We start from the raw sequence: 22,554 nt of genomic DNA on the forward strand, positions 1-22,554 counted from the left end.
TGCTGCAGTATTGGGCAGCGGTCAGCAGTGGTGCACCTCAACCCTATCTATTGTGGACCGTTACCGGTCCTTACAGAACAGAAGACTGTGCCTCACTCAACACTATGTACTGTAGCACCCTTCACCAAGTTACCAGTCCTTATAAGGACCTTTGTGGACCAAGTAGGTTGTGTGTGACTGATTAGCAGACTGTACGTCAGTCCCTATACCGCTGAAGGACTGCTGCAGTATAGGGCAGCGGTCAGCAGTGGTGCACCTCAACCCTATGTATTGTGGACCGATAACAGTCCTTATAGAATAGCAGACTGTACCTCACTCAACCCTATGTACTGTAGTACCCTAGACCAAGTTACCAGTCCTTATAGGAACTTTTGTGGACCAAGCAGGTTGTGTGTTAGTGATTATCAGACTGTACTTCAGTCCCTATACCAATGAAGGACTGCTGCAGTATAGGGCAGCGGTCAGCAGTGGTGCACTTCAACCCTATGTATTGTGGACCGATAACAGTCCTTATAGAATAGCAGACTGTACCTCACTCAACCCTATGTACTGTAGCACCCTAGACCAAGTTACCAGTCCTTATAAGAACTTTTGTGGACCAAGCAGGTTGTGTGTTAGTGATTAGCAGACTGTACGTCAGTCCCTATACCAATGAAGGACTGCTGCACTATAGGGCAGCAGTCAGCAGTGGTGCACCTCAACCCTATGTATTGTGGACCGATAACAGTCCTTATAGAATAGCAGACTGTACCTCACTCAACCCTATGTACTGTAGCACCCTAGACCAAGTTACCAGTCCTTATAAGAACTTTTGTGGACCATGCAGGTTGTGTGTTAGTGATTAGCAGACTGTACGTCAGTCCCTATACCAATGAAGGACTGCTGCAGTATAGGGCAGCGGTCAGCAGTGGTGCACCTCAACCCTATCTATTGTGGACCGATAGCGGTCCTTACAGAACAGCAGACTGTACCGCACTCAACCCTATGTACTGTAGCACCCTAGACCAAGTTACCAGTCCTTATAGGAACTTTTGTGGACCAAGCAGGTTGTGTGTTAGTGATTAGCAGAGTGTACGTCAGTCCCTATACCAATGAAGGACTGCTGCAGTATAGGGCAGCGGTCAGCAGTGGTGCACCTAAACCCTATCTATTGTGGACCGATAGCGGTCCTTACAGAACAGCAGACTGTACCTCACTCACTCACTCAACCCTATGTACTGTAGCACCGTACACAGACCAAGTTACCAGTCCTGATAAAGAGCTTTGTGGAACAAGTGAGTTGTGAATGATTAGCAGACTGCAGCAGAAGGGCAGCAGTCAAGTATAATATTCTTTCTATATTTGGAAGAAAGAATATTATACGTGTACAAGCCTATTACCATACCACTGATACCAGTCCTGAAAAGAACCTTTGTGGAACTAATAGTAACAGCAAGTCTTTAAACTGACCCTCACTGCCTGACACACTGCTTCCTTCCTGTCCCTATACAAAGTGGCAAAAAAGAGGAGACTGGAACGATTAGTGGTTACTGGTATAGCTCTTTTGTGAACCTGATAGTAACAGCTAATGATGATGATAATGATGATGACTAATCTGACTCTCCCTGTAGCACACACCGTCCTGTCCCTTTCTCTAAACTGACAAAAGACACTCAGGCTGCTGCAAGAATCAGTAGCACAGCAAACCTATATACACCTAACACCTATACCAGTTCTGAAAAGAACTTTTGTGTACCAAATAGCTAGCGATTTATCTCTCCCTACTCCACACAGCAACCTTTCCCTATAGTGACAGAAGAAAGAATGTAAAATGGCCACCGGATCGGGTGTATTTATAGGTTAGGGGGAATGTCCAAGTGTCCATGTGCTGTCATGTCTCAATTGGCTGTCTTGTACCCCATGATGGATGTGTCATCATAGGTCAAAGTTCTTTTACACATTAGACACGTAAGTCTGCCGGGGCGAACGACGGCAATAGGTGAGCGAACGAGCGGACCGCGAACGGCCGAAATTCGCCGCGAAATGACCGCCGGGCGAACCGTTCGGCCATCACTACTGATGAAGTCCTGCCCCCTTGGAATGTAACGCGCACAGAAAACCACGTGTTTGCGATCATGACATCCCCCGTGTCCTTACACGCTGATCCTCGTGGAACACTTCGTTTAAGATTTTGATTTATCCTTAGCCCTGGGGCACAGTGCGGTTTATGTGAGTGTACATTTTTACTTTTAAATAAATATTGTTTTAACAGTCAGAGAGCACTAGGTTTTGCTGCTTTTATTACATGTATTACGTCTGGAAGAGAATGATGATGATAAGCTTGAGATACAGCAAGCTCCACAGATGATACCAGCATTTGGGTCCGCTAATTTATTCCCTGAAAGGGACCTTTGTATTTGACCTGTCTGATTTACTCAGGGGTCCATCTCCTGAGGTGAGCGACCATTATCGTCGGTGGTGGAGGGTGTGACTCAAGTCACCATACCTGATGTGTAGATCACCTGTCTCACTGGATATCTCTGGGCTTCTTTGCTGATTTCATAGTTTTTTTGTTTTTTTTTCGCTTTCAGTTTAAAGAGAATGGACTGTTCTTTGCGTTTTATTTTAGTTTAAATTTTAGTTTAAAATGTAGTTGAATTGTCTGCGCTGTACTGCTTTTTTAGAATTTGGCCGAAACTTGTCTTGCATATACCTAGTTGCACAAAGTTGATGGAAAATCCGATCGTTCGGAACACAAGTACGACGGGACTACGTAGAGGCCAGTAGCCAATAGTTTAGTCTCCAAATTTTTTCTGAGCATGCATGGCACTTTGTGTGTCGGAATTCTCTACACGCGATCGGAAAAAGTCTGATCGGATTTTGTTGTCGGAAAATTTTAGATCCAGCTCTCAAACTTTTTCCATCAGAAAAAGTCCGATAGAGCCCATACATAACAACATAACCGATTAGACTTTTTCCATCTGAATTTCTGACCGCGTGTATGGGGCATAAGACTGCCTCTGTTTTTATTAAAGAAATTTAAAAAAATAACATGGTATTCCTGACAGCATTGTCTCCGACCAAAGGGGTACAGTTCACCTCTAGATTCTGGAGAGCTTTAAACATTGAGCTCCGTCTATCCACTACATATCATCCTCAAACAGACAGATGGAAAGGACAAATCAGACTCTTGAAGAGTACATGCGGTGCTTATTTCCTTTTGCACAGGATGATAGGTTGTCGCTCCTTCCACTGACAGAGATGGCTTATAATAATTCCATTTATTTGGCTACCAAGCAGTCACCCTTTTATGCTAACTACGGATATCATCCTTCTTTTCTGCCTAAGGTATCTGTGGAATCTATTAAGAGACGAGCCGAACACCCTTCTGTTTAGTTTGCAACAGAACATGCAAACAGGCAAATAATTTATCAGAACACATGAACACCTTTAAAGTCTATGAGACACGAACATGAATAGTCAAAAGTGCTAATTTTAAAGGCTTATATGCAAGTTATTGTCATAAAAAGTGAGGGGACATGTATCAATGCAAAAATTTTTTTTTTTTAAACTGACGTTTTTTTTCGGGAGCAGTGATTTTTTTAATGCTTAAAGTGAAACAATAAAAATTAAATATTCCTTTAACCACTTTCAGACCGGACCATTTTGCTGGTCAATGACCAGAGGTCTTTTTACAATATGGCACTGCGCTGCTTTAACTGGTAATTGTGCGGTCATGCAATGCTGTACCCAAACAAAATTTGCGTCCTTTTTTTCCCACAAATAGAGCTTTCTTTTAAAGGTATTTGACTGACTCTGCGATTTTTATTTTTTGCGATATAAACGTAAAAAGACCGTAAATTTTGAAAAAAAATGATATTTTCTTCTTTTTGTTATTAGAAAAATCCAATAAACTCAATTTTACTCATACATTTAGGCCAAAATGTATTCAGCCACATGTCTTTGGTAAAAAAAAGTCAATAACTGTATATTTATTGGTTTGCGCAAAAGTTGTCACATCTACAAACTAAGGTACATTTTCTGGAATTTACGCAGCTTTTAGTTTATGACTGCCTATCTCATTTCTTGAGGTGCTAAAATGGCAGGGCAGTACAAAACCCCCCCAAATGACCCCATTTTGGAAAGTAGACACCCTAAGGAAATAGATAAGAGGCATGTTGAACCCATTGAATATTTTATTTTTTTGCCTCAAGCGATTGAATAATGACAAAAAAATATTATTATTTTTTTTACACAAAGTTGTCACTAAATGATATATTGCTCACACATGCCATGGTTATATGTGGAATTGTACCACAAAATACATTCTGCTGCTTCTCCTGAGTACGGGGATACCACATGTGGTCGAATTTTTGGAAGCCTAGCTGCGTACGGGGCCCCGAAAGCTAAGCACCACCTTCAGGATTTCTAAGGGCATACATTTGTAATTTCACTCCTCACTACCTATCACAGTTTTGAAGGCCATAAAATGCCAAGATGGCACAAAACACCCACAAATGACCCCATTTTAGAAAGTAGACACCCCAAGCTATTTGCTGAGAGGCATGTTGAGTCCATGGAATATTTTATATTTTGCCACAAGTTGCGGGAAAATTACAAACTTTATTTATTTTTCACAAAGTTGTCACTAAATGATATATTGCTCACACATGCTATGGGCATATGTGAAATTACACCCCAAAATAAATTCTGCTGCTTCTCCTGAGTACGAGGATACCACATGTGTGGGACTTTTTGGGAGCCTAGCCGCGTACAGGGCCCCAAAATCCAAGCACCGCCTTCAGGCTTTCTAAAATTTTTGATTTCACTCCTCACTACCTATTACAGTTTTGAAGGCCATAAAATGCCAAGATGGCACAAAATCCCCCCAAATGACCCCATTTTAAAAAGTAGACACCCCAAGCTATTTGCTGAGAGGCATGTTGAGTCCATGAAATATTTTATATTTTGCCACAAGTTGCGGGAAATTTACAAACTTTTATTTATTTTTATTTTTTTCACAAAGTTGTCACTAAATGATATATTGCTCACACATGCCATGGGCATATGTGAAATGACACCCCAAAATAAATTCTGCTGCTTCTCCTGAGTATGTGGATACCACATGTGTGGGATTTTTTGGGAGCCTAGCTGCGTACGGGGCCCCCGAAAGCCAAGAACCGCCTTCAGGTTTTCTAAGGGCGTAAATTTTTGATTTCACTCCTCACTACCTGTTACAGTTTTAAAGGCCATAAAATGCCAAGATGGCACAAAACCCCCACAAATGACCCCATTTTAGAAAGTAGACACCCCAAGCTATTTGCTGAGAGGCATGTTGAGTCCATGGAATATTTTATATTTTGCCACAAGTTGCGGGAAAATTACATTTTATTTATTTTTATTTTTTTTCACAAAGTTGTCACTAAATGATATATTGCTCACACATGCCATGGGCATATGTGAAATAACACCCCAAAATAAATTTTGCTGCTTCTCCTGAGTAGGGGGATACCACATGTGTGGGACTTTTTGGGAGCCTAGTCGCATACATGGCCCTGAAAACCAAGCACCGACTTCAGGATTTCTAAGGGTGTAAATTTTTGATTTCACTCCTCACTACCTATCGCAGTTTTGAAGGCCATAAAATGCCAAGATGGCACAAAGCCCCCACAAATGACCCCATTTTGGAAAGTAGACACCCCAAGCTATTTGCCGAGAGGCATGGTGAGTATTTTGCAGCTCTCATTTGTTTTTGAAAATGAAGAAAACAAAATAATGTATATTTTTTTTCTTTTTTTCAATTTTCAAAACTTTGTGACAAAAATGAAGGTCTGCAAAATACTCACCATACCTCTCGGCAAATAGCTTGGGGTGTCTCCTTTCCAAAATGGGGTCACTTGGGGGGTTTTTATGCTATCTGGGCATTCCATGGCCTCCGAAACTGTGATAGGCAGTGAGGAATGAAATCAAAAATTTACACCCTTAGAAAGCCTGAAGGTGGTGTTTGGATTTTGGGGTACCGTACGCAGTTAGGCTCCCAAAAGGTCTCACACTTGTGGTATCCCCGTACTCAGGAGAAGCAACAGAATGTATTTTGGGGTTTAATTTCACATATAACCATGGCATGTTTGAGCAATATATCATTTAAAGAGGAAGTAAACCCTGATGAGTTTACTTCCTCTTTTTTTCCCTGCAAAGGTAAAGCATAATGGACTACTATGCATCGCATAGTAGCCCATTATGTGTCACTTACCTGACACAGAAGCCAGCGAAGTCGTGCTGTCCCCTGTAGTCCGCCGCATCCATCTTGCTGGTGGAGTCTCTCAGCTCCACCGCTGTCATTTGGCGAAGCCGCGATGACGTCACTCCCGCGCATGCGCACGGGAGTCGAGAAATGCGGCAGCTCCATTTTTGGAACTGCCGCGTTCAGTGCGCCTGCGCGCCGCTGTCTACGGCGCATGCGCCGTAGACAGCGGTGCCCGTTTTCGGGCAAATATCTCCTAAACCATATAGGTTTAGGAGATATTGCTTGGACCTACAGGTAAGCCTTAATCTAGGCTTACCTGTAGGTCAAAGTGGTTTGTAAGGGTTTACAACCACTTTAATGACAACTTTGTGCAAAAAAAAAATTAAAAATAATAATAATGTCTTTTTTCCGCAACTTTTGTCAAAATATAAAATATTCCATGGACTCGACATGCCTCTCAGCAAATAGCTTGGGGTGTCTACTTTCTAAAATGGGGTCATTTGGGGAGGTTTTGAACTGTTCTGGCATTTTATGCACAACATTTAGAAGCTTATGTCACACATCACCCACTCTTCTAACCACTAAAAGCCCTTTCTGACACTTTTTGTTTACATGAAATAATATTTTTTTTGCAAGAAAATTACTTTGAACCCCCAAACATGAAGTGTTTTTTTTAAAGCAAAAGCCCTACAGATTAAAATGGTGGGTGTTTCATTTTTTTTTTTCACACGGTATTTGCGCAGCGACTTTTCAAACGCATTTTTTGGGGAAAAAAACACACTTTTTTATTTTAATGCACTAAAAATCACTATATTGCCCAAATGTTTGATGAAATAAAAAATATGATCTTAGGCCGAGTACATGGATACCAAACACGACATGCTTTAAAATTGCGCAGAAACGTGCAGCGGCGACAAACTACATACATTTTTAAAAGCCTTTAAATGCCTTTACAGGTGACCACTTTAGATTTACAGAGGAGGTCTACTGCTAAAATTAGTACCCTCGATCTGACCTTCGTGGTGATACCTCACATGCATGGTGCAATTGCTGTTTACATATGACACCAGACCGACGCTTGCATTCGACGTTGCACCTTAGCAGGGGGGACAGGGGTGTTTTTTTTTTTTTTTTTTAATTATTTATTTTGCTTTTTTATTTTATTTTTAAACTGTTCCTTTCATTTATATATTTTTTTTTATGATTTTTATTGTTATCTCAGGGAATATAAATATCCCCTATGATTGCAATAGGTAGTGACAGGTACTCTTTTTTGAAAAAATTAGGGTCTATCAGACCCTAGATCTCTCCTCTGTCCTCAAAGCATCTGACCACACCAAGATCGGTGTGATAAAATGCTTTCCCAATTTCCCAATGGCGCTGTTTACATCCCGCAAAATCTAAGTCATGAAATGATCGTAGCTTCCGGTTTCTTAGGCCATAGAGATGATTGGAGCCATTCTGGTCTCTGATCAGCTCTATGGTCAGCTGGCGGAACCACCGGCTGCATTCTCAGGTTCCCTGTTGGGACAGGAGAGCCTGAGAAAACCATGGAAGATGGTGCTGGGGGGGGGACATTCCCTCCCACTGCTTGTAAAAGTAGTCTAGAGGCTAATTAGCTGCTAGGATTGCTTTTACATAAAAGCCGACCGCTGGCTGAAAAGAATGATACCAAGATGATACCTAAACCTGCAGGCATCATTCTGGTATAAGCACTCAAAGTCCAGCAACATACTAGTATGTTGCTGGAACTGGTTGGGCATATATTGTAATTTTTTTTTTCATGCAGCCTGTGGGCTGAACGAAAAAAAATATTGATCGGTAGGTATGCCCACCATTAGAATACCTCCCTTCATCCACCCACTTCTAATGGTGGGCATACATGCACCATTTATATATGCCGAAGCATGGGGGCATCCTCCCGCAAAAGGTAGGAGCAGATCGCTCCTCCACCCCTTATGCCCCCATGCTTCGGCATATATGCTCTTTTTTAACTGTGGTGGTGAAATCACCTACGACAGCGCTAGAGTCGCAGCTTTATGTATCGTGGGAGCAAAACGCTGTTGCTGTCAAGATAAATAAATCCACACTACAGCTGAATGGCGTACCTGAAAACAAAAAATGGTTAACAATAAAACATTGCAGAATAGAATACAGTACAAAGGAGCAGAACAATAGAGAGAGAATAGAGAGAGAGAGAACAATAAAAACGAAAACTATTTTTGTTTTTTTTATTTTATATTATTTTATTTTTTTTACTTTTTTTTTTTAAACACTTTTTTATGTAACTTTAACACTTCTGTTGTAACGTTTCCAGTGGTTTGGGTCTCTCAAAATGCAATGGCATCTTGGGAGACCCTGTGAACGTGTGCCTAGCCTGTGCAATGCTGTACCCTACTCTAAAACTCAACTAGTTCATGGTAGCGTTCAAAACATTCACCAATGCAAAGACCAGGATTGTCAGGACAGTGGGGACAATAAGACGGGTGTCACGCCTATATCTGCACTTTCTGCAGACACAACATTTTCTTTGGGGGGCTCGTTGGGTAGGGGTACTCGGGATGACATAAGAATAATGGCTCTCATGCAGCCGGCTTACTGCATCTGGTTGGGGAAGGTGAGGTGGAGCACCGCCTGGATACAGAAGGGCTCTGACGATATCCTCCTGGAATTTAAGGAAGGATCCAGTCCGTCCTGAAGCTTTGTGTAGTACATAAGCATTCAGCATAGCCAATTGGAATAAATAAACAGACACTTTTTTGTACCAGCGTCTGGCCTTACGGGCAACTAGATACGGCGCCAACAACTGGTCATTGAGGTCCACCCCTCCCATATTTTGGTTATATTTGTGGACACAGAGGGGTTTCTCCACAATACCAGTCGCCGTAGGAATTTGGACCGTCGTGTCTGCATGAAGGGAGGTAAGAACGAAAGCATTCTTATTATCCCTCCACTTCATAGCGAGCAAATTATTACTCCACAAGCAGGCTCTCTCCCCCAGCCTAAGACGGGACTCTACAAGCCGCTGGGGAAAGCCCCGGCGATTAGGTCGCACGGTGCCACATGCTCCAATCTGCTGATCAAACAAGTGACTAAACAGTGGCACGCTTGTGTAATAATTGTCCACGTACAAGTGGTACCCCTTTCCGAATAAGGGTGACACCATGTCCCACACTATCTTGCCAGCGCTTCCTATGTAGTCAGGGCAGTTCTCCGGCTCTACGTGACTATCTTTACCCTCATAAACCATGAAACTACGTGTATAGCCTGTGGCCCTGTCACAGAGCTTATACATCTTGACCCCGTATCTGGAACGCTTGTTGGGAACGTACTGTTTGAATGACAAGCGACCAGAAAACTTAATCAGGGACTCATCATTGCAGACAACTTGATGGGGAGTAAACAAGTCTGCAAAACGTTGGTTGAAGTGGTTTATGAGGGGCCAAATTTTGTAGAGCCGATCGTATTCAGGGTCTCCACGAGGACGACAGAGTTCATTGTCGCTGAAGTGCATGAACCGCAAAATCTGCTCGTATCGTGCCCTGGACATGGAAGCAGAGAACACGCGCATATGGTGAATTGGGTCAGTGGACCAATATGACCGCAACTCACTCTTTTTGGTTATGCCCATGTTGAGGGAGAGGCCCAGAAAGATCTTAAATTTGGAAACCGTAATTGGTTTCCATTGTCTGGCAAGGGCGGACTGGGGAACAGTGGCGATGTGTTGACCAGCGTACAAATTGGTTTGGTCCACAATAGATCTATAGAGATCTTCAGTGAAAAACAGTGAGTAAAAATCAAGTGTCGTAAAATCAACTGTTTCCACGTTAATGCCAGGTTGGCCAGTGAATGGGGGAAGTACGGGTTCTGCAGAAGTGGTGGGCACCCAATCAGGATTGGCGAATTCTGCAGGAAGGGCACTATGGGTACGACGGGCCTGTCTTTGTCTTCGTTTGGTGGCAGCGGGACACTACTTGTGCTTGCCACCTCGCCAGCTTGAACTGCACTTATGGGACTCGCCACGTCACCACGTGTTACTGCAGTGCTGGATGTAGTTCCAGGGTGTACTAGGCCGCTGGTGCTTGCCAGTTGACCAGAAGGATGAGCGGCTCTAGTACGTCTCTGCTCCATACGAGAGACCTGTGGTTCCTCCACCTGAACAACAGAAAACATTCGGGATCGGGTACACCTGCCCTTAACAGGGACCTCATCTCCGTCGCCAGAGCTATCTGTCATGGAGCCGCTGTCCTCTACAGGATCGTATTCTGAGCCTGAATCTGACAGATGAGTGACGTCCTCTTCACTATCTGTCATGCTCAGAAACGTGTAGGCCTCTTCACTAGTGTACCTTCGCTTTGCCATTTTGGGCTCTAAATTTAGGGGTACACTAGTGAGACTCACAGGTAAAAAAGCACCTAGGCTGTCAGCGACTGTATCAAAACGCTACAAAAAAACCTGTTAGCGATCGCAGGGATCAGGCCTGACTCTGCGAACGCTGCAGTTATGTGTGTTGTGTTTTGTAAGTGACAGTGATCGATCGATACTGCACTTGGGTGGGCTGGGCTTGGCGGAGGGGCTAAACGCAGGTGCTAGCAGGTATCTGGGCTGATCCCGCTAACAATGCGTTTTGGGAAACCTAAAATGCTGGCAACGCTAATATAGATCTGATCAGATACTATATTACTAAGGGAGGTGTATGCTTTGCGCGTGGGTGTTAGCGGTACTGGCACTAACCTGACGCTGCCTGGGGCGACGTAGACCTTATCTGACCTTCAAACTTATATCACCCGCCGGGTGATCAGGGGGTTAAACCTTTATTAGGTAATAAATGGCGGGTGCCCTGAAACTATAAAAAATAACTAACCAACCAGCGTCACCTGTAACAGTTATATGGTGATCACTGGTGAAAGGGTTAACTAGGGGGCAATCAGGGGGCTTTATGCGGCAGTATATGGGGGTCCCTGACGCTATAAAAAGCTGCGGCGAACCTAAATACTTACCTGCCTAACTAGCGTCACCTGTGACACTAATACAGCAATCAGAAAAACGATCGCTTATTAGTGACACTGGCGATGGGGGGTGATCACGGGGTTAAACCTTTATTGGGGGGGTTAGGGGGGTATCCTAGAGCTAAAGGGGGCTAACCTTAACTGCCCTAACAGTTATTACAGTCACAAATGACACCAATGCAATAATAAAAAAAAAAAATGCAATTGGTGTCACTGTGACTGGGGGTGCAGGGGTGATTGGGGGGGTGATTGGGGAGTGAAGGGGGGGTGAAAGTGTGCCTGGCGTGTTCTACTGTAAGTGTAGTGTGTTGGTGCAACTCACCGATCCTCTCTCCTCGGTGCCGGAACGAAAAAGACCGACACGAGGAGAGATTACATCACTTCCTCTGCCTGTGTTTACATTACAGGAGAGGAAGTGATGTCATGCTGCAATTCCATTCGTCAGGAGCGATCGCGAGGGGGTGGCCATGAATGAATGGCCGCCCCCTCATCCGGGATCGCTCCTGAATGGTTTCCGACCGCCGCTGGCACCGGGGGGTGGGCCCGATCGGGCCCCCCACCCGCGGGAAGGCAGGGATGTACATGTACACCCATATGTCTGCCCGTGCCATTCTGTCGACATACATCATCGTGCGGCGGCCGGAAAGTGGTTAAATATTGTGCCTGGGAGGTGTCTATAGTATGCCTGTAAAGTGGCACATTTTTCCAGTGTTTAGAACAGTATCACAGCAAAATGACATTTCTAAAGGAAAAATTGTCATTTAAAACTGATTGTGGCTGTAATGAATTATCGGGTCTAGGCAATATAGATAAAACTCATTGAAAAAAAGAGTATGGGATCCCCCCCAGTCCATTATCAGGCCCTTTGGATCTGGTATAAATATTAAGGGGAACCCGAAACCAAAAGAAAATTGTGGGGGGGGGTTCCCCATAAAATCCATACCAGGCCTATTCGGATCTGGTATGGATTGTAAGGGGAACCCTGTGCTAAAATTGAAAAAAAAATGGTGTAGGAGCCCTCTCCAAAATCCATACCAGACCCTTATCCGAGTACGCAACCTGGCAGGCCGCAGGAAAAGAGAGGGGACGAGAGAGTGCCCCCCCTCCAGAACCATACCAGGCCCCATGTCCTGGTACCCATTTTGCTGTGGTACTGTTCTATACACGGGAACAATGTGCCACTTTACAGGCATATTATAGACACCCCCCAGGCACAATATTTAAAGAAATATTTCATTTTTTATTGTTTTACTTTAAGCATTCAAATTTTTTTTTTTTTAAAGTTTGCATTGATACATGTCTGTCAGGGAACCTCCACACCAAGCAGGTGAATCCCGGATCCAATATACGCATTTGCGCACCTTTTCGGAACATATGTGCGCATCAGTGCATTATATGTAATAGATATGTGCGGCGGATGTGTGCATCTGCACATTTTTGTGGAACGGACACGAATCACGGTGCAAGGCACCCTATTTAAACTAGCAGCTGGATTGTCTCAGCTCGTTCCTGTATACCTGCTACTACTTTGTCTGACTTCCCTGGATCTTGAACACCTGGCTCTTCCTGACCACCCTCTTGGAATACCTTTGCAACCTTGTCTGTCTTGTTTACCTGCACAGACCCCAGCTTGAACCTCTGACTTCGGCTTTGTCTCCTGATTCTGTACTCTGCTGCCAGTCCTGTTGCCGACCTCTGCCTGTCCCCGACCACGAGCCTGCCTGCCGTCTGTGTACCTCTCTGCCAGCCTGTTGCCGACTCCTGCTTGACCTTTGACCTGCTTGTCTTCAGGCACCTGCACCCTTTCGCTGTCCTAGCAGTTCCTGTCTTTACCTCCAGGGGTGCTAGGAACGGGACCATGCAAGAGGCCACCCTCGTCATTTCGGACTCCGCTGTAAGGTACGCAACAATGTCCACTGGGGCAGGACCCAGGTCCCCAAACACTTTTTATGGCAATAACTTGCATATAAGCCTTTAAAATTAGCACTTTTGATTTTTTATGTTGGTGTCCCATAGACTTTAACGGGGTTCTGGCAGCTTTTGAATTTGCCGTGAACACTGCATAGTGTTCGCTGTTCGTCAAACACCCGATGTTCGAGTAAAACATACGTTCGACTCAGAAATCGGGCTCACCCCTAATTGCAATCAGTTGTTACAAGACACCATCTCTAATGCCCTAATCGGACTATCCGGCGGACATAGTCTGGCGGACAATATGCTGGACTTTCCAGAGGAGGTCCACTGGACTTTCCAAATGAGCGGACTTGCCCTCACATGACCACACACGAGCGGACTTTTCCGGCGGACTAGGTCTGTTAGATAATCTGCCGGACTTTTGGCGGAGGTCCGCCGGACTTTCCAAATGAACGGACTAGCCCACACATGGACTAAAGCCCATTCATTTTGAACGTGACTTCAGGCATGACAGGACTAGCGAAGGAAGTCAATCTCACCATCTCCATTGACAAGATTGACACCTTACGAGCCCCATCGCCTGGTATGGGTTTTAAGGGTAACCCCTACGCCAAAAAAATGGCGTGGGGGTCCCCCAAAGTCCATACCAGACCATAGGCAGCCTGGCCGGTCAGGAAAGGGGGTGGGGATGAGCGAGCGCCCCCCTCCTGAACCGTACCAGACCGCGTGCCCTCAACATGGGGGGTGCTTTGGGGAAGGCCCAAACCCAAAGCACCTTGTCCCATGTTGATGAGGCCATTGGTTGTCGGGGTCTGCGGGTGGGGGCTTATCGGAATCCAGGAGCCCCCTTTAATAAGGGGGCCTCCTGATCCCAGCCCCCCATCCTATGTGAATGAAGCTGCGACATTGACTTCCTTCTCTAGTCCCGTCGTACCTTAAGTCACGTTCAAATGAATAGACTTTAGTCTGTGTGTGGGCTAGTCCATTCATTTGGAAAGTCCGGCGGACCTCTGCCAAAAGTTCGGCGGAGCCCACACACAGTCGAATTGTCTGGTGGACTCTGGTCCTCCGGACTAAGTCCGTCGGATAGTCCGATCGCGTGTATACGGCATAAGGCTCAGGCAAACAGTAAAAAACATTTTGACAAAAATGAATGGCAATGGAATCTGGAACCTGGAGATAAAGCTTAGTTGTCCACAGTGAACCTGAAATTAAGCTGTCCCTCAAAGAAACTCGGCCTGAGATATCTGTGGCCTTTTCTGGTCAAGAGAAAAATGTATTCAGTGGCATTTGAGTTGGTTGTACCCAAAGACCTGAAATTCCATGTTTCTTTAATAAAACCAATGGTGCCAAATCCCTGTCCATATCTGGTTCCAGAGATTCCTTCTCTGCTACTTATTGAAGGCAACAAGGGATATGAAGTGGAAGCTGTACTGGACTATAGAATTAAAAGCCAGCTATAGAATTAAAATCCATACCAGACCTAAGGGCCTGGTATGCTCTCGGAGGGGGAACCCACGCCAAATTTTTTTCAGAAATTTGGCGTGGAGTTCCCCCTTCAGAGCTCATTCTCTGATTGGCCACGGCAAAAGTCGCCTGGCCTGGGGCGACTTGTAAGTCGCCCCAAGTCGCGCTGTTAAGTAGTGCCAAGTCGCGCTGTCAATCATTCACAAGTCATCTCCAAGTTGCCTTCCCAAAGTCGTGTCGCCCCTAGTCACCCCTGTGTGAACCGAGCCTTAGGGAATCCTGAGTATTTGTTTACTGAAATTTCTTCAATTGTTAAATGTATTTTTGTATGTTAATCTTTTATGTAATAAATAACTTTGTTATACCTCAATCATATCATTGTTTATCAGTACAGAGATAGTTCATCACAACTATTGAGGTCAGCAATAAATGTATGGTCAGCTTCAGCAGCTGCCCTATTTACCCACACTCATTTCTTTTCTGTAGGTCAGGGATAAAGTTGTGGAGAAGTTTAAAGCAGGGTTAGGTTATAAAGAAAATATACCAAGCTTTGAACAGCTCACAGAGCAATGCTCAATCCATCATCTGAAAATGGAAAGAGTATGGGACAACTGCAAACCTACCAAGATATGGCAGTCTACATAAACTGACCGGCCGGGCAAGGAGAGCATTAATCAGAGAAGCAGCCAAGAGGCCCATGGTAACTCTAGAGGAGCTACAGAGATCCACAGCTCAGGTGGAAGAATCTGTCTACAGGACAACTATTAGTCGTGCACTGTACAAATCTGGCCTTTATGGAAGAGTGGAAAGAAGAAAGACATTGTTGAAAAAAAGCCATAGGAAGTTTGCGAGAAGCCATGTGGGGTTCACAGCAAACATGTGGAAGAAGGGGTTCTAGCTAGATGAGACCAAAATTTTACTTTTTAGCCTAAAAGCAAAACACAATGTGTGGTGGAAAACTAACACTGCACATCACCCTGAACACACCATCCCCACCATGAAACATGGTGTTGACAGCATCATGTTGTGGGGATGCTTTACTTCAGCAGGAACAGGGAAGCTGGACAAAGTTGATGGGAGGATGGATGGAGACAAATACAGGGAAATCTTAGAACAAAACCTGTTAGAGTCTGCAAAAGACTTGAGACTGGGGCGGAGGTTCACCGTCCAGCAGGACAACGATCCAAAACCTAAGGCCAGAGCTACAATGGAAAGGTTTAGCTCAAAGCATATTCATGTGTTAGAATGACCCAAAGTCCAGACCTAAATCATCCAATTGAGAATTGGTGACAAGACATGAAAATTGCTGTTCACAGACGCTCTCCATCTAACCTGACAGAGCTTGAGATATTTTGCAAAGAAGAATGGGCAAAAATGTCACTCTCTAGATGTGCACAGCTGGTGGAGACATCCCCAAAAAGACTTGCAGCTGTAATTGCCGAGAAAGGGGGTTCTACAAAGTATTGAATCAGAGGCTGAGTACAAATGCATGCCACAAGTTTCACATATTTATTTGTAAACATTTTTGAAAACCATTTATCATTTTCCTTCCACTTCATAAAAATGTGCTGCTTTGTGTTGGTCCATCACATAAAATCGCAATAAAATCCATTTACGTTTTTGGTTGTAACATAACAAAATGTGGAAAATATCAATGGGTATGAATACTTTTTCAAGGCACTGTACAATGCAGCACTAGAAGGGATAAGAAAGATAATCAAAGATTTACAACTCATCATAACAAAATATGAAACTCTAAAATAACAATGCCAACAACCCCCAAAAACTAAAAAATAGGAAACTTCTTTCTGATTATGTAGTCACAATTAATAGATGCAAACCCTGCAATAAAAAAAAAAATGCTGCAAACTGCCCACCCAAATCAATCTATCTAAAAGTATCACACACACAAAAGGGACCAATATTCAATAGATCCTGTGATATTCAATATCACAGGATCAATATAACTGCACCCCCAGTAATGTTGTGTACCTCATCCAATGCAAAAGATGTAGCAAAAAATCTTACATTGGGGAAACAGGACAAAAGTTGTAAACAAGGATGAATTTGCACAGACATGCCATCAAGGAACATAAAAAAGATGAGTTCTGCACACCTGTGGGACATCATTTCTCACAACTGGTCCACACTATGGAAGACCTCAATGTCTTAGTTCTTAAAGGGAATTTCAAAAGTATTCAGAAAAGGAAAACTTTTGAACTAAGAATGACAGTTCTTGACACAAAAGATAACAGACTAAATCTAAATTTGGGTTTTCCCACTCATTATCCAACAGTTTTATGATCCCCACTGTGATTGTCACACACCACCCCCGGTCTATAGTTTATTACTCGTTCTTAACTCACTGACGATCCTAGTTTAATTACAATTGCTTTGTACATTTGTTTGCGTTTTTTTGCTAAAACCTTGCCAATTAGTACTTCTTGGACAAACCCTGAAAAAGTGTATGTTAGTGCAAATAAAAAATGATCATGGACCGTACTCAGTTGTTTCTGTCACAAGTGCACTAATATGGCTACAATCACTTCCAGTTGATTACAATTTTGCAAATATATTGATTGGTAATATAAAAACATATAATAAAATAAAAATGTATTCTCTTACAGATGTTCAAACAAGAAAAATTACCCTTCATCAGTTTTCAGAAAAAATGAACATGAAGCCATACCTGACTACAAAATTAACTCTGAGGGACATCCTGAGTATTGGCTTAGAGAATGTGAATGACAAACCATCTAAAACTGTAGAGGATCTTCCCTGGAATTATTTAAGGAAACTCATGGCCCTAAACAGGACTGCAAGAGACATTCTTGTTGAGAAAGATCAGTCTACTGGTGATGATGTATATGATATTGGTAATGATGAGGACGATGAATACAAACTATTTGATGCTTCTTTGGTTCCAGGTAATAATTCATCTGCCTCCATTCACCCCCTGGATGTCCTGTGTTTCCTCCTGCATTGCTCAGACAGTTTTCTCCAACAAGAGATTGTAACCAAATTGTCCATGTGTCAGTTTGCTGTCCCTCTGCTGCTCCCTGCTGGTGACGGGTCACACTGCACCCTCATGCTTTGGGCAATGAGAGACATAATGAAGAAGTGGAGACCTCAGTCATTAGCGGACAGTAAAGGGTTCAGAGAAGGAAATGTGGTGAATACTTCCATGCCAATCTTGTCTTATGCCAGATTGGGAAAAAACAAATTATCAAAATCAAAAATCCTGAATCAAGTTCTTAATGCAGCTCAGCTACATAATAACTTCTTTATACATGACAATATGGATGGAGGAAACATTAGGAGAGAAATATCTGATGGACTGGTAGAAGTATCCTGGTATTTTCCCTGTGGTAAGTCGGATGTTTTCCCAAAGCCCATCGCAGTGACCAACCTACGAGGAGACCTGGAGACCAACAGGGACCAGTTCTTCTTTCTGACAAAAATTTCATCAGCTGTGTTTATATTCATTGAGGATATTTCTGAGAGGGAATTCAGACTGTTATCATCCTGCCCAACCACTGACACCCAGTATTACTTCATTGTTACTACTGGTCCTGGCAAATCTATGAGTCCAGAGACACGGAAGACCCTTCAAGACTTAATGCCAGTGCTAAAGTTAAAAAAATCAAATATGATAATACATGCAGGCCAAGCAAATGAGGCGGCATTTGTAAAAAAACTACAAAGTAATATTATTCAATTAATAGACAGTAAGCCAAAAGAAAAAATAATGATAGACCTTGGGAAAGAAACTCATGGATTGAACATCCAAGAGGATGAGAGAGTTCCTGAATGTCAGAAGGCCAGGAAACATGCCAGGAAAATTACAAAAGAAATAAGAAATGTGTCTGACTACAAAAAGAGCACTATGAAGTTACAGGGAGATCTCTGGAGACAGTTATCTGATGTGGAAAAGGAACTTTGCAGAATGACAAAGCAAGGTGGTAAAGACACACAACAATATCAAGATGAGCTGATAAAGAAACGTATTTCACTGCATGAGAAACAACATAAACATGATCTGCCCAATGGTTTAATGCTCTTTATTGATGCAATCACTCATTTGTCTGAGGCTGAGAAACAATATTTTTTGAAATGGATGAAATTAGAACTTGATTCAATTGCTAGAAATCATCTTTCTAATCTACAAGCTGAATACAAAGAAAAATGTAACAATGCCTTCAGTAACAAACAAGAACTCAAACAGATAGACCAGAAAATCTCTGACAGTTCTTTAGGAATTGAACATTTCCTACGTGAGATGGGACAGTTTTATGAAGCTGAATGTTCCATGGTTCAAGAAAAAAAAATAGATAACATAAAAAGACAATTCATTAGACTGCCGGGAATTGCTGCTGATCTCTTGTTGGATGGTTTCCCATTGGAGCTGATAGATGGAGATGCCTCCAACATTCCACTACTGTGGATAACTAATGTTCTAAATGAGCTGGACATCAGAACAGGGGGGAAATGCAGAATGAGAGTAATCACTGTACTGGGAGTGCAGAGTACAGGAAAATCCACTCTTCTCAACACCATGTTTGGTCTGCAGTTTCCGGTGGCCAGTGGACGATGCACACGAGGAGCCTTCATGACTCTTCTTAATGTGAAAGAGAACTTCCAGGAGGAGCTGGGCTGTGACTTCATCCTGGTGATTGACACTGAGGGGCTGAAAGCTCCAGAGTTGGCTTCCTTGGAGGGCAGTTATGAACATGACAATGAACTGGCCACACTAGTGGTTGGGTTGAGTGATATCACCATCATCAATATGTCAATGGAAAATACAACAGAAATGAAGGATATTTTACAGATTGTAATCCATGCTTTTCTTAGAATGAAAGAAATTGGAAAGAGACCCAACTGTCAGTTTGTACATCAGAATGTGAGCGATGTGTCCGCTCATGACAAGAACATGAGAGACAGGAAGAAACTTCTGGAACAACTGAATGAAATGACAAAAATAGCTGCAGAGATGGAAAAGAAAAGTGAAATCAAAACTTTCAGTGATGTGATGGATTACAATCTGGAGAAAGACAACTGGTACATTCCTGGGCTCTGGCTTGGGGTCCCACCAATGGCTCCAGTAAATTCTGGGTACAGTGAACATGTGTCTGAATTGAAAAAGTATTTATTAGAATTAATGACAAGCAAAGGATCCCTGAACAAGCCTTTAACTATTCCTGAATTTATAAAATGGATAGAAAGTTTATGGAAAGCTGTAAAACATGAGAAATTCATTTTCAGTTTCAGGAACAGTCTGGTGGCAGAAGCTTATAATAAACTGTCTATAGAATACTCACAGTGGGAATGGGAGTTCCGAAAAGCTGTCCATGATTGGCTGATCCGTACAGAGACAAACATTAGGAACCAGACTGCAGAGAGTCTAAATGATGAACTGTGTTTGGAATTTAAGAATGAGCTCAACAATTTGTTGATTAGTAAAGAAAGTAAAATATTGGAATTGCTGGAAAACTACTTTAACAATAAAAATGAAAATGTTCATCTAATAGAACGATACAAACAAGATTTTATTCTGAGCACAACATCCCTGAAGGATCAACTAAAAAGTAATTCCCTGGTGAAGTTGGATGAGGCTGTCTCAATTCAGAAAGGGAAATTCAAGATTCAGAATATGCAAAATAATACCCAGCAATTGATTGAGGACAAAATCACAGACCTCCTCAAGAGGTGCCGAGAGAAGAAAGAAATGCTGACTGATGAAGAGTTAAAGAGAGAATTTGAGGAGATGTGGAAGAAAACACTGACAGGTCTACAGATAGAGGAATTAAAAACACACAATGTCAGTACATCTTTGTTTCAGCAGCTAAGGGATGACATGAGCAATAAAGGATCAGCTGTAAATCAACACTTACTGGGTGTGAAGGACTTGGCAGATATCAGACAGACTGATTTCAAGATGGATGAGAAATATATAGAGAAGGGTTGGTTTACAAAACTGAAAGATAAATTTAGGTCCAAAAATGAACATTTTGACAAAATAAATGATTTTGCTCATTCTATTATAGATAAATGTAACAAATATATCGGAGAGAAGGTGGAAACTGGAGAGGACTATTGTGACAACTATTGCCAGGAATTACTTCATATGATCACAACAGAGATTTCTAAACAGTCCATAAATCTTCATTTGTCCTCATGGTTTGAAGTGGATATCAAGATTCACATTCTTGGAAAAGCTTCCAGAGAGTTTCAGAAGATGCATGAGAAATTCATTAGAGAGAACGATCCAAAACTGTGTTTGGAGAAAGTAAAGCCTGGATATTTAGAAACATTTATCAGCATATTTCAAGAGAAAGATATTTGTCAGACTAAAGCCAAAGAATTCTGTGAGCGATGCCTAAAACCAGCAATGATGGATCATGTATTCCGCCATCTTGGGCAGAAAATAGTGGATAAAATAGAAAGTAGTCCAGACAACAAGAAATTCAGTAGTAGAACATTCTTTCAAGAGTCGTTAATGAAGGAACTGCTGAAAGAAATGTCCTTCCAGAAATATGTGGACTATATAGGTGACTATGAGAAATATACAAAAGCCTGGATACTAAATTACACTAAAACATTTGCAAAGCCCCAAATCCTAAAACCATTGCAAGAAAACCTTCTCTCTTCACTGGACACAAAGATAAGAGGAGCTCTTAATAGAGACAACTCTCTTAAAAGTTCATCAGTCTCAGAGTTTCTGAAAAGTGTATGTGAGATCCTAAAGGAAGAATTAGTGATCCCACAGAATGAGATGCAAGCCGTCACTTTCCAGAACACGGCTGATGTTGGACAATTTTCATCTGACATTCAGCTCTTCCTCCGAGATACAGAAACAGAAGTCTTATCAGAGCTGCAATCTATGGATATAAAGTCTGTACTCTCCAGGGTGACGGTGAAGCCTCAAGATGAATTGTTCAGGAAGGTTGTTGGCTGTGGGGAGCAATGTCCATTCTGTAAAGTTCCCTGTGAGGCCGGAGGTGATGACCACAAGGAGCACTTTGCTGCTATTCACCGACCTGATGGATTGGGAACATACAGATGGAGTGATACTAAAATCTTAACCACTGATATATGTAGTACATCTGTTGTATCTAATGGCACATTTACATGTTCAGCCACAGATAACAAATCACACCCATACAGAAATTATCGTGCCATTTATCCAGATTGGGACATCCAATCAGATCCCAGCATCAAGTCCTCAGATTACTGGAAATATATTTTTGTGATGTTTAATGAAAAGTTTGCTGAAGAATACCATGCAAAACCAGCAATAATACCAGATGGCTGGAAATCTGTCACAAAACAAAAAGCTCTAGAAAGTTTAGAGAGGAAGTAAACCCTAATGGGTTTACTTCCTCTTTGATTCCCTGCAAAGGTAAAGCATAATGGGCAACTGTGCATCACATAGTAGTCCATTATATGTCACTTACCTGACACAGGATCCAGCGATTTGTCACCGTTGTCCCCTTGTGTAGGGAGCCTCCATCTTCTTGGTGGGTCTCGCTGCTCCAGCGCTGTAATTCGTCAGAGCCGCAATGACATCACCACTCGCGGCATAACGCCGTTAACAGTGGTGCGCTCAGTGCGCCTACGCGCCGCTGTCTACGGTGCATGCACCGTAGACATCGGTGCTTGTCTTTTGGCAAATATCTGCTAAACCGTGTATGTTTAGGAGATATTTCTTGGACCTACAGGTAAGCCTTAATCTAGACTTACCTGTAGGTCAAAGTGGTTTGTAAGGGTTTACAACCACTTTAAAGAAAGTGGTTAATAGCTAAACAGACAAGACAAATCAACAACATGTAATTGCTCATACAAGATGTTATCTGCAAATCATTTTATTCTTTTTAAAATAAAATAATCTTTCCATTGATTTTCTCTAATTGGAGAAACATTTTAAATATTTTCCTCACA

General features: G+C 42.7%; 1 protein-coding gene across 1 annotated transcript in view; it reads left to right on the forward strand.

The window, feature by feature from the left end:
- Window positions 1–21,976, forward strand: part of LOC143925649 (up-regulator of cell proliferation-like) — an 80,636-nt gene extending 58,660 nt beyond the window's left edge. Inside the window, exon 3 of the mRNA XM_077450115.1 lies at window positions 17,244–21,976. Within this exon, the coding sequence (XP_077306241.1) occupies window positions 17,244–21,976 (4,733 nt within the window). The remainder of the gene's footprint in view (window positions 1–17,243) is intronic.
- The last annotated feature ends 578 nt before the right edge of the window (window positions 21,977–22,554 follow it).

Source organism: Lithobates pipiens, unplaced genomic scaffold (assembly GCF_037356315.1).
Source record: "Lithobates pipiens isolate NorthernLeopardFrog02 unplaced genomic scaffold, aLitPip1_a1.2 Scaffold_22, whole genome shotgun sequence".
Classification (NCBI taxonomy): domain Eukaryota; kingdom Metazoa; phylum Chordata; class Amphibia; order Anura; family Ranidae; genus Lithobates; species Lithobates pipiens.